At 33.9% G+C, this 13841-nt stretch overlaps 1 protein-coding gene across 1 annotated transcript; it reads right to left on the reverse strand.

Annotated features, from left to right (window-relative positions):
* Positions 1-2402: 2402 nt before the first annotated feature.
* Positions 2403-3317, reverse strand: LOC131068582 (uncharacterized). The gene has a single exon (XM_058003812.2). The coding sequence runs from the start codon at positions 3315-3317 to the stop codon at positions 2403-2405; it is 915 nt and encodes a 304-aa protein (XP_057859795.2).
* Between the last annotated feature and the right edge of the window lie 10524 nt (positions 3318-13841).

Genomic DNA, 13841 nt, shown 5'->3' on the forward strand with positions numbered 1-13841 from the left:
TCTGTTGGTTGAAGTGGTTGTTCTGATCAAGTGTCAAAGCATGGGTTGAGCGCATCTGTAGAATTTCCCAGTCTGTTTGCAATGGTGTTGTGTTGCGTATATTAAGTAAAATATCACGGAAGTGAATTCGGGAGGGGCTTGTACCTTGTTGTCAAAAAGAAACATCCAAGGCGACAACATTATTGAAGGAATGCCATAGAGCGAGTGCTGTTGAGTGGGATGCATATAATGGTTTATCCATAACCGGGGGAAGTTGTGCAAGATAACCAACCAAGATGATTGAGAGTGCTGCAAATGATTCATGTTGTTTGGTGGGAAAAGCTTCTCGCAATCTATTATCAATCTTGATCAGTAATTGAGAACCAACAAAGCTCATTTCATCTATCAAAATGTAGCGTAAATATTTTCATTGCTCTTGAAACATTAATAATGAATGGCCTGTTAAGGGTTTGTATTCTTGAATAGGTATACGAAGGGCAGCATGGATTGTGGTAGCCTATATATTATATGCGGATACACCTGTTGGTGCTAGTACAAGCAATGGGTATTGTGTAGGATCTAAATGGAAGTTTAATTGTCTATGTATACAATCAATAAGAAATGACTTTCCAGTACCTGTTGTGCCTTGAATAATTAACCGTACTGGTGAGGAATTCAAATTTTGTGCAGAGTGCAAATTTATAATATCAAGTGCAGTATTTTGGTTTTCTGCAAGCTCAAAGGTATTAGGTGCATTTGAATGTATGTTGTCAAGGGTGTGAGCTGATTGGCTTTTCTCCGTTGAAATGAATTGAGATGCTTTTGTATGCAGCATTTCATTAGGTATGGAAGCACCCCAATTAAATTGAAGATCAAAATCATGTTTGCCAAGCATTTGAAGAGTAGCAACATCAAAGTTGTTTGAGGCTCCCATTTGTGACAAGAACTCCCATTCGTAGAGGTCCTGATCAGTAGATTGTGGAATATCTTGCAACTACAGGTCTTCACTATTTTTTGTAGTCAAGTGTTCTTCAATGCCATTTACATGGCACCAGATGTAATGAGTACTTTGAAGTTGTTTCCAATTCACTATAATTTCATCAGTTGAGGTACCTATATGTAGAGTGATGTTGCGGAATGGCTTGTACAAAATTAATTCACTCCAACAGAAAGTTTCAAAAGTAGTGTCAACTCCTGAAGGTAAGGATTTATACTCGGGGTAGACATTTACAATTGTTGGTAGCTTTCTTTTTATCCATTTACATGATTTGTGTTGTTCACAGTAAGTATATTGCTAAGTTGAATGGAGCAATGTTACGTATGCTAACTCTGATGGTCTTTTCATGTAATTAGAAATGAAAGAAATGGATGTCTGTGAAGCTTCATCACAGTTTATTATACGTTGGAAGATTTTTTTCCCAACAGGGTCACAAACTGACGCGTGCAAGAGATCAAGGGGAATTTAACTAGCATGTGGCAAGTTTCTTGAGCGTTAATGTCCCTATCAGCAACAATTACCATCATGAATCTCTGATATGCTAAGAGAATTGTATCTTTTGAATTTGTTGATCCAACAATTCTTTTTAACATGTCAGTATAGCTTTCTGATTTACGTTCAGTTTTTTATGCGTATTTTGAGATATATTGGAGAACTGCCTTTTTGGAGCATACTGCCTGACAATCAACATTAGCCCTCCATATGGCGAGCATCGTTGGGTTGTGAACATTGAGGCGACTATCATTCCTTGTTGGCTTGTATGATGGGCTATTATTATGGTCTAAAGTCAATGATGAGTCATGTTGTTCAGACCAAGGTGCTTTGTATCAACATTCAAGTGTTGGGTTTTTTTTTTCAAGCAGGTAAACTCTGAACACTTTGTATGTCGTTGAACACCATTCACAATTCAGTGTAGTCAGTGCAAGGATCGGATCTGAAAATGACATCTGTATTTGGAAGACATGGATCTGAAATTGCAAGTATATACTGCCTGTTTAAGCGGTCCACTTCAGTGCGTGGATTCCATGTTGTGATGTACTGGTCAAAGAAGATTTTAATTGATTGAATGCTTTCATGGTCTGACCAATCAAGGTTGTCAATATTAGGTGCTTGTGGCAGCCACATAAAGCCATGAATATGGGCAGACCCTCAGTGTTGCCATTCATATCTGTACCAGTGGTCAGTGGCATGCAACTGTTTGACAATGACTTCATCATGAAAGATCTGAAATCTTAAGTGCAAGTATAAAGTAGTTATATGCGGGTTATTGACCAAATTCTCAATAGATTGCCTTATATTGTGTTGCACAGTATTTGACTGTGTTTTTGGGAACATTTTATGCAGGTCAGGCCATTTTGTATCAGTCGAGCTTAGAGTAAAGAAAAGCGTTGGTGGACCTAACTGTTCTATCATTTTCACAAGGTCTCTATGGGATTTGATCCAAAATGCCCGTCCCGCGCAAGGAGGCTGCATATCGCATGATATGATTTGGCAATTCATTTGATGGTATGTTATGTAAGTACTCTCTTAGGCCATGAAGATTCAGTGGAAGAGAATCTTCTAAATTTGTCTCTATGAAAACAACAGTTGATTGTTGAGATCGATGCCTCATCATAAGGTTATAGATGTAATATCTAAAATGGACATGCTGGCCAAATCTTTGATCATAATATTTTATCAAGTACAAAGCATATTCATGTAAATGTACATGTCTTGTTTTGTCTTGAAGTGGTAAAGCCAATCCATTAGGGAATAGTGTGGGGAATGCCATTGAAAGTAGGCCTTTTGTATTGTACTCATTGATAGGTGATGTACTGATTTGTGGCCAAGGGACAACATTGTTCTTGGTATTATCTAGATGTAGGATTGTCTTGATTGCATCAAGTTCAGGTATTGAGGATGGAAGTCGTGGAATGAATGAAGAAGAGTTTTCTATTACTTCTTCTTCATTGTTGATGTTGGTCACATCAGGAATTTCTTGTATAGGTTCTTCTTGAGGTGAAGGTACTGAATGTAAAAGGTCTGAAATGTCAGTGTTGTGCTCACGTAATAGCTGCACCGCACCTAAATCAATGGCAACATCTTTATAGTATTGGTCATGCTTTATTTTGCAAGTCAATGCATTCATGACGTGAAACCTATTAACGTAACAGTCATAAGTTAACCCTTGTAGATTAGTTCTACGAACAGTAAGGAATTCTAAATGTTGAATTTTGCGGGGCAAGAATAATGCAATTTCTAAAATATCTTGTGGGAAGTTAATTGTGTGACCATAATACTTATATTGTCCTCCCCTTGCATGACTAACTTGCAAAACAGGGGCAATCCTTGCTATGAGCATTTATTCTACTTGAGAAAGACACTTTAAAATAGAAGGCTGCTCACCTGGGTCCATATTGTTTGATAATGAGAAATGGTGGATTCCTCTTTCAGCAGAACATCTCATGCATATAACTGCATGGTTGATATTTTTAATAGTCATGCCCACATAGCTTTCTCTACAAACAAAACATGCCTCCGTGAGCTCCAACATATCATTTTTTTTTTTGAAATTAGATAAAGCATGTAGGAATGAAGGAGTTTGTAGGGTGAGTTCAGGAGCAGTAGAATGTGTTTGAGGCACATTACTTTGCTCAAGGTCATTGCTTTCTGTTTGTAATAGAATGTCTAAGTTAGTATCAGATGTTTGTTGTGCACGACGCTTCATTTGGCGTTTGTTGGAGATATTGCCTCTATTCTTTGCATAGTAAGTTCTATTTGTTTGCTTCCTCCATTTGATGGCATCACCTTCTTGAGTGGAAGGTTCAATAGATATCAAATAGTTGGAAGAGAATAGAGGTATGTTAGAATTCTAATAATTGAAGAGAGAAAGCATTGAAGTATGTATTCAAAAGCATATGGGAATTGAAAACTGCTTAATCTAATTTGTATTGTTCTTTTGTTTAGTTTTGTGGTGGTCATTTTGTTGTGAGATGTATTTGTTGTGCAAGTGTTCAACTTACTAATGTATAGTTTGCTGAATGTAGTGCTTACCTATGAGTTTTCCTACCAAAGCTATTATTCAAATATACATATGCATAGATATATAAAATGATACCTACATACAGATGTTTGTATATATATACACATGTATATATACATATCAATGAAATATGTGTATATTTGTATACATAGATATGCACATATATAAATACACACACACACACACACACACACACACACACACACACACACACACACACACACATATATAATTTGATTTGTAATATTGGGTGCATACAAATCATGTTGGCTTCTTAGTATACACATGCTTGGTTGAGTAGTATTTAGAAACGTATGGGTATTGGAAACTGGTTAATTTAATTTATAATCTTCTTTTGTCTAGTTTTGCGATCGTCATTTTGTTGCGAGATGTATTTGTTGTGCAAGTGTTCAATTTACTAATGTGTATTCTGCTGACTTTAGTGTTTACCAATGACTTCCCTTCCCAAAGGCAGTATTGAAATATACATATGCACAGATATATAAAATTATATTTACATACAGATGTATGTATATATATACACATGTATATATACATATCAATGAAATATGTGTATATCGGTATACATAGATATGCACATATACAAATACACGTGTGTATATATATAAAATTCTATAACTGTGTATAAATATATTTTTGTACATAATTTTTTGTATATTTGGTATTTTTTTATAATTTTGGGTATGATAACATTTCGAGAATGTGATTATGGATATATATTTCTCCATATGTATATATTTATACATATATACAGATATATATATACAAATATGTGCATGTGCAAATATATATCTAAAAAAAAACTATATATGTATGTGTATATCTGTAGAAATAGATATGCACAAATAAAAATGCATATATATGTGTATATATGTATAAATTTTCTATAAATATTTATTTATTTACAGATACTTATATATGTGTACATATCTTTAGACAGTATTTCGTATATAGAAATATACATAAGTATGTTCATATCATACAAAAAGATTGCAAACAAAGATAAAAATACAAGTAATGAAATGAATAGGAAAGTGCATTGAACTGTAAATACTTTTATATGAAAGAAATTTGAAGGAAAACAATTTCGTGTTCTGGAAGGTAAGTAACCAGCATACATGAGTATGCAGTCTCTATATAGGAATATAAATAAGCATGTTTAAATCATAGGCGAAGAGAGCAATTAAAGTTAAGAATGCAAGGGAAAAAAGATATTGAAAAGTGTGTTGACTTTGTAGAAAGATCATAGTTGAAGAAATTAATTGCTTGAAAATCATTAATGTATGAAAGGAATAGAAAACTGGAATTTTTCATATAAATGTAAATATGTAATTGTATAGCAAAACATGAACAGTAAGTACTTATATACGAGAGGAATCTCAAGGAAAGCAAATTTATTCTGCAAGGCAATTAACCAGCATAGATGAGTATGTAGTTAAATATATTGTGCAATGTAGCGGCGAGTACTTCCAGAAGAGTTTGAAACCTTGTATAGTTAGTTGTCCATAAACATATAAATATATTTGTATGCAGAGATGCAAATTCTTACTATTCAATATGCAATTGTAAATGTGATTGTTGACATGTGTGTATGAATTTTTAAACTAAATATAGATAGTTATTGAGATAGGAATTCTCTATTATAATATTTATGCATACATAAATGGACTAATTTTAATTATAATAGGACATGCAAAAGTAATAAGCATGACAATAGGAAAGTTTATGTGGTAAAGAAAGAATTGCAAAGAGAACACAATAAAATTTTAATGCAATCTGTTATTTATGTAAGAAATATACATATACATATATATAGATGTAGTTGTGTATTCATAGAAAATAATCATTTGTATTTGTAAGTAGAATTATCTCAATATACAAAAAAGTTCTACATAATGCAGTATTCAAAGGAAAAGCGATAAGGCTATCAAGACATCCATATGTAAAGTTATGTGTAGGATTGTAGTATCATTTGTATTTGTAAGTAGAATTATCTCAATATACAAAAAAGTTCTACATAATGCAGTATTCAAAGGAAAAGCGATAAGGCTATCAAGACATCCATATGTAAAGTTATGTGTAGGATTGTAGTAGTATAAAATATGTAAAATTTGGAATGTAATAATTGTTTTGTGAATAGAAAGCTTTGTAATTAGGCAAAATGCCTAATATAGCTAAGCCTGTGTAGAGAGGCGAGCAATCTCTGCAAGTAATCCATCACACTCAGTTTTATAGTCAACAGAGCAGATTTTCTTGATTGTAACTTTCATCTTTGATTCAGAGTTGTACGTGTCAGTAGAAACCAGCAGTGTGAATGAGTAGTGATGTGAAATAAGTTTATTAATCACAGAGCAAGGTGTTTGTGATGTTGTGGCATCATTTTGCAGCGCACAAAGCTCTTTTGTAGTTTTCTTTATCAATTGAGTTCCAACCTCATCAAAAGAAGTAGCCCAAACAGTACTCATTGCATCTTGTAGTTTCATTGGTAAAAGGTAACTGTAATTGCATTCTGCCATGGTCATTTGACATCTAGGACAAAACCATGAATCATCAACCTGTTGAGTGCATTTGTTTTTACAAGGCTTTCCATTTACTTTTAGTGGACAAGCTGCATAACAGAAAGTTTTATCTTTTATGTTTACAAATCTTAGAACAACCAGTAAAGTGGTTTGAATAGTTTATGGTTTCACACTCATACGTTCACGGATTGATGAAATAGTCATTCTAGTGTATTTGTCATCAATGTGGGTAATTGCTGCAGAAAAATGTGGAGTATGCAAGGGAAGATTTCCTCTTAATATTAGGGATTTTGCCTTTGGGAAAGGAGGATTAATATGTAATGTTGTTGCAGTTGTTATGTTAACAACTTTACCATTAAAATACCTAACACGAGCATTACATACAGCAAGTATAAGAACACTATCATCGGCTAACATGTTTTTTTAATCTAGTCCTCTTTGTTCTGATGTTGGACCTCATAGGTTGATATCAATTGTTGACCCTAAGAGATCATTAATTCTAACAACTCGCTTCTGTGTTTGAGTGTCATCTTTCCTATGGATTGGAATGATATCTCCAACATGTACAACAACGCCAATGATGTCAACTAATGTATTATTAGTTAGCTGAAACACTTCACTAATAGGAATGAAAGGGGAGTACTCTTGATTTGGTACTTCATGGCTGCAGCGTTTTAATATGGAGGCATCAGATAGGATGATCTCTAAATGGTTGTTCAATTTGTTGTACCTTGTGTTTGCCTCCTTAATGAACCCCTTAGAAATGACATAATGTGCACCCACCTCCACGCGGTTAGAATGTAGTTGAGCTATTTCGTCAAAACATGTAACTCTAACTTCATAGCCCTCAATGTCGACAATGTCAAAACTAAAGACGTGGCCATTCTTAGTAGCTGTACTGTATGATTTTATAGGCCATTTATGAGTAACTCTGCCTTTGATTGTCCATTTATTTTGGTATGGATTTAAAATTTTGATTGGGCTTATATTTTCAGAGGTTTCACTTCGGGGGGATGGTAATTCAGTAGAAAACTGAAGAGAACGTTTAGACGATAATGGTGTATCTTCACTCATCATTTCTGGTTGTTGTTCTTTGAACAAGTATACTAGTTTGCCAAAGAATTGACAATCTCTTTGTTTGACTTGTAAACTAATTATTATAATAGTCCTGTAAAATGAAAATACTTTTCTTTAAGTTTCTTTGAATTGTAGCTGGAAACAATTAAATAGCAAAGAAGGATATTGTATTTAATAAACATAGTATCTTTCCTACCTTGTGTTCCATACATATCTGTAAGTATAAGTGGACAACAGGACTATCAAGCCTATTTTTAGAGCGTCTGAATCTATCAGAGTGGCATACTTAGAAGGCAAAATTGTTAATTGCATGTATGTCCCATTAGACAACACTAGTATATATATGTATGTATCATCTTTGCTACCCTACATTTTCTGGAATGATAAAACTTGGAGCAATGTTGAAGGAAGCTCATCCCCAGCATTGATAGATTGAATTGCAAATGGGGTAGGGGCATACTCTTGGGTAATTTCCTACAAAAAGATAATATCAATATTCAGGACTTAATGTCAAGGGCTACGAAGACATATATGTGGTTATTCCTTAACGTATAGTTTGTTGTTTTGGAGTGTATGTAATTCAGCAATGTAAATTACAGAATCCTCAACTATATTTGTGTATGTTAGAAAAAAGGTTGCATGTCAAAATGGAAGGGATGGAATAAAAAAGAAAGATATATTATGAAAGTAATGACAACAAAGTTGTGTTTTTTAAAAGGTATGATGTATTAGCTTACCATCCATTGTTGATTGTTGTATAGATTCAGAGGTGGTTGGTGCAGATGACATTTTGGATGGAGAGCTTTAAATTTGAGAGGAATCTCAGGGCTAAACGTACATGCCAGTACAGGTTATTAACAAGTAATTAATTTATTTTGTACGTATAAGTTAAATTTATTGGAAGAATGCAATATTGTACAGATTATCGTCAAATAAAGCTATCAACACGTAAAGATATGTTCATAAATGAAAATCTTAATGAGTTGGAAAGTATTTTGCATGTTTGGAAAAAAAATACAGAAAAGGAGGGAATCAAATTTGCAGCGAACAGAGATGTACTTTTCAAGAGAAGGTTAATTTACCTGTTTGTTAGAGTAGAAACGGTTTCAGATCCAGTCTGATGAAAGAAGTCTTGTCATCTGGACTAGTATATTGCCTTGCATAATAAAGTTGATTGTGATCCTATTATGACGTTTCAAATATTCTGTTAGAAGAGATTGAACGACATAGTGCCGAGGATAAGTACCTAACTAAATCCTAGTAAATACGAAAGTCGTAGACAAAAAGAAATCATAATTTGTAGTCTGTTATTTTTTTGTGGTTTTATTATCTCAATCTAATTTTAAAACGTCTTTTACGTATCCATATTTGTAGGTATTTAGGAATCCATCAGGTTGGACCAGTAAAAGCAACTGAAAAACTAACATAAATAAAAGTAAAATTGTATCAACATTTTTGGTGCATGGATGATTCTATTAGGTTACTTGTAATAGGCATACGAATACCAAAATATAAAGTTGTAGTTTATGATTCAGACATTTAACAATCAAGTACAAGGATCACGAAGTTTACTTTTAATCTTGAAATATAATCAAAAGATGAGTTCAATTGATGAAACTCCCAGTAATTAAACCAAGACAATATCTACCCATGCAACCCATCCAAGTTGGTTATCATTCCACTTAAGGATCTTGTCTCCTAGCATGAAAATGGCCAGTGGATCTGTTAATTGTTCAACAGTTGATATTGGAAGAGGGCATAATACCATACTATGTATGGAAGTAACAACAGTGGAAGAAGTAGAAGGGGAGTTTGTTGATTGCTTGGCCATTTTACATTCATACTGATGAATTAGCTTTCTCAGGTTGTCCTTTATCTTGTTGCTCTCTTGCAACAGCATTGCAATGACATTGTTAATATCCTTTGTTTCTTTGATTGCTCTATGCATTGTACAAATTTGATTGTGTTAATGTGGCTCTTTTCTGTTGGAACCAAAAAATCAAAATAGATCATTTAAAAAGTTAATACAAGAGAAAAACCCAGCCAATGTGAAAGAAAATTAAAACATTTTTGGAAAATTCAAAAAAAAAAATTATTGACTGGTTATGAGAAACGTTAACTGAAAACATAATAATTCGAAAACTCCCAGGGTATAAAGAATACAGGTGAAAATAAGAACTGAAACAAAAAGAAAAGAAAAGAATACTAATGAATTTCATTTAACAAATTATACATTTACTTTACATTTCAGGAAAAATAAAATTGTACAAGAATAGTTGCCAACTGACAGAAAACAAGCACGGTGGACTGTGTTGCACTCTGCTAACACATTACCAACACCAGGACATCAAACAGTTCAGGATTCGTGTTGGCCGATGGAGGCAAGGCCAACTACGCTCACCAGTACACATCACTAGCGCTGCAAGGGGAAAAAACCGACCGGTGGAAAATAAGCTGGCCGGCAAGACTTACACTTTGGCAGGTAAAGACCCCCAGTACAAGTCTATGGCCTTAATTAATATGCCCAGAACATAATTATAGAGGGTCATATGAGGTTCATCATCAATAACAAAGTTACACGCATTAAAGTATTGTATCAATCTTTATAGAGGGTCATACGAAGTGCATGAACAATAATAGAGTTACTCAGATAAACCTATTGTACAAATCTACAGGGTTATGGCTAACTTTGTTATTGTTCATGCAACAACTATGGCCCTACATAATTATGTTTCTTTGTATGTATGCATAGTTTGAAGTTAGTGTTGCCTATTGAATGTTGGCATTATACACTTAGATGAGAATAGTTGATGTTGTCATTGATGGCAACCAACTGGTAACATGGTTCACAGGTTACACCGGCAACATACATCATTTACTGGCACCAGCAAGCACAACAAAATTTATTCTCACCGGCATCCAATCTACACCGATAGAAGATCTTACCGGCACTCCCAGTCGACATGAAAATTATATTGTTTTGTATTGTAAGAACTCATATATGTATGAGATCTTGTAGGTCATTTTGTATGTAAAAAAAGTGTGTATAGGTAATGAATGTAAGCAGTATATGAGAGCGAATAAATGTATATGCATTACGATGAAGGAAGGTTTATGGCAGAGGTATCTGACAGAGCTTAAACTGGTACTGAGTCTAGCATTGCAGATGCTATTTTGAGCAATACATTGTCATTGGATTTAATCATCCAATTGCGTAGTCAGTGTGACTCCTATTTTGTGATTGAGTAGTGAGCTCTAGGCTGTTGGCCTTCCTGCATGTGCAGACCCCTATTGTATAAGTAATATGTATTCATATTGGCCAGTGAGTAAATATTGTGGTCACAAATCCCACCGAGGTTTTTCCCCTACCGGGTTTCCTCGCCAAAAATATATGTGTTATGGTGTGCATTGATGGTTATATTGTTATCTCTCTTTATTGCATTATTACTTGTTTAACGGTATATTAATTTGGATTATAAAGTTGCAAACAAGTTTAAATCTTTTGTTAACCGGTTAGACACTGATTCACCCGCCCCCCCACCCCTCTCAGTGTCTTTGGGACTTTTCAAGTATCTAACATTGAAAGTAGGGTGACATGACACTACACTAATGTACTTTTCAAATGTTGTCACATAATGCTAGGTTTTTGTGTTATCTATTATTCTTTGCAAAGTAAGCTTATTTTGATTTTATTGCAGTTCGCTTTCCGTTATTTTTATGTTTGCTAATCTCCCCCTCGTAGTTTTTCTTTTGTAGGTTGCAGTGCTTTTACCTTGTACGGTTCTGTGGTGGTTGACATCCAACAGTTTAATGCCTTAAACCTGCAGGGGTGTGACGTAATGCAGGTCTATTACAACAATATAAAACTGTGTATAGTTATTAGTATATTATCTGTCTAACTTTGTTATTTTTCGTAACCGACTATTAATGTTTCGAGTGTATATTATCTGCCTAACTTCGATATTGTCCATGAATAAAAAGGTTACTCAGATAAATGTACTGTATAAATCTGAAGGGTGTGTTTCCTTGGCTTTTATTAGTGTTTGATTTTTGTTTCTCTGCAAAGTAAGGTTATTTCTGGTTTTTTCGGTTTTTTTTTTACCTCTTTTGGGTTTGTTATTTTTCTATCATTGGATTTTGTTTGCAGCTTGGGAGTGCTTTCAAAGGTATACTCGTCGCTTAACCATAATTGCTTTTTCGTTGATTCCATTCTCTCAATTGTTTTTGTAGTCACATAAATTTGTCCATTTTAACTAAATGAATATTTGCTATTTATTTGATTAAAAACCCACTAGCCATCAGTTAATTAAATTAACATTTAATTAATTCATCTTCAAACATTCTCCTATTAATTAAATAAATTATTCAATTTATTTTAATTAATTCATTAAGCCAAATTCACAATCAATTAAATGAATAAATCCTATTTATTTAATTTAATCCTCTTTCTTCTTTTAAATAAATAATTAAAACATTTATTTAAATCATTAAAACTCCCCCCACTTGCATTCTCCTACAAATGCAAGTTGCAACCACAAATTGAAATAGATTAATTTTATTTTAATTTAAATCCTATTTTCCCTCACCCACCAAATCCACTTGCACTCCTAAATCCCCTTCTAGACCCTTCTAACCACTTTCTAATCATTCCTAATTAGCCTAATCCATCCCCTAAATATTGTCACATTCCTAAGCAACTTGGAGTCACTTCTCAAAGACTTCAAAGTCTTTGAAAAGCACTAAATGCTTTATGTGTCCAACAAGCTAACCTCTAAAGTCTTCTAGACCATTAATGCCTCTTACATAACCATTTATGGTTAAATCCACTTGCTCCCATGGTTAAGAGACTTTACCTCTAAACTCAACCCTCATGTAACCCATGTGTCTTGTCAAGCATTTATTGCTTTGACCATGGTTATCCTCACTAACTCTTGCACAAGAGTTTATCCATTGGATAAAGATATTATTTATTGGATAATGGCTTTATTCTTTCAAATTCAACATTAACCTTACCTCCCAAGTTAACCCTCCAGTCATGTCAAGCATTTAATGCTTATTCCCTCTCCTCTCAATCCATCTCTTGTTGACATTTGTCATCCTGGGATTGGATTGAAAGCTCTCACAAGGAGCTAAAACCCTTCAATCCTGACCCTTGTTGAGTTTACTCAATCTCAACCATCCATTGCTCCATTTTACCTATAAATAGAGTTCATTTCTTCATAATTCAGATCCTGAAAACTTGTATGCATTTAACTTATAGTCAATTTTAGAGAGCATTTTAGCATAATCACTCATATTGTCATTTTGGACTAAAATTAATCTTAGTTCATTTTATAATATCTCATATTTAGCTTGTTTTTACACTTGCATAGCATAGTTTAAAACATTTCAATCTTGAATCTCCATAAGACATCCATAGTGCAAAAAACTGCTTAGAGCTACACTCATTTGGAAACTTGGAGAGGAGAGGAACAAGGGAGGAGGAGCTACAAGCATGGTGGAGGGCATTTGGAGATGCCTTATTGCATTTGTTTTCTTTGTCAAATGTTCTATTTTGCTTTTAGTGTCTCTCTTGATATGCCTGTTTAGAATAATCTTTGGTTGTTAATACTGACTCTTGTTTCTTGTGTTTCTTGTGTGTGTTGCCATACCACAGGTTTTTCTAACTCCTTTTTGCAGAGCATAATTTGGTGAACCCGACGTGAATCCAAAGCAACAAATTTTTAAACTACTAACAATTTTCGTGATTTGAATTGACACATAGGTTGCACTTTAGCGCTTTTGTTCACGCTTTAGCGCCTTCGAAACTAGGCACTTTAGTGCTATTGTTCATAATAATAGCGCTATTGTCTCCCATTTGGCACTATTGACCTTCTTTTAGCGCTATTGACCCTTAAATAGCGCTATTGTAGCTTCTTTTAGCGCTTATGGCTCTTTGTTTGACAGAATTAATTTTGTCTGACAGAGTTCTTTTAGCACTTTTGTCTCTTTTGGTAGCACTTTAGCTTTCCTTTTGGCGCTTTTGTTGCTTATTTAGCGCTTTCGTGTTAAATAGTGCTTCTATTTTTACATAGAGTAGTGGTATTGTAAAGAGAGTTATATAGAAATATCTTGTAACCGAAAAACAAAAAAAAATAGGCTTGTAGAAGCCCACCAAATAGGCAGATTTTACTAACTATTTTTCTCTTTTGTGCAGGTTTAAATTAGACTAAAAAGTAGATTTATT

This window comes from Cryptomeria japonica, chromosome 3, assembly GCF_030272615.1.
Source record: "Cryptomeria japonica chromosome 3, Sugi_1.0, whole genome shotgun sequence".
Classification (NCBI taxonomy): domain Eukaryota; kingdom Viridiplantae; phylum Streptophyta; class Pinopsida; order Cupressales; family Cupressaceae; genus Cryptomeria; species Cryptomeria japonica.

Coding starts and splice junctions, on each gene's coding strand:
- LOC131068582 (XM_058003812.2), bottom strand. CDS start 3,317: ATGCTCATAGCAAGGATTGCCCCTGTTTTGCAAGTTAGTCATGCAAGG.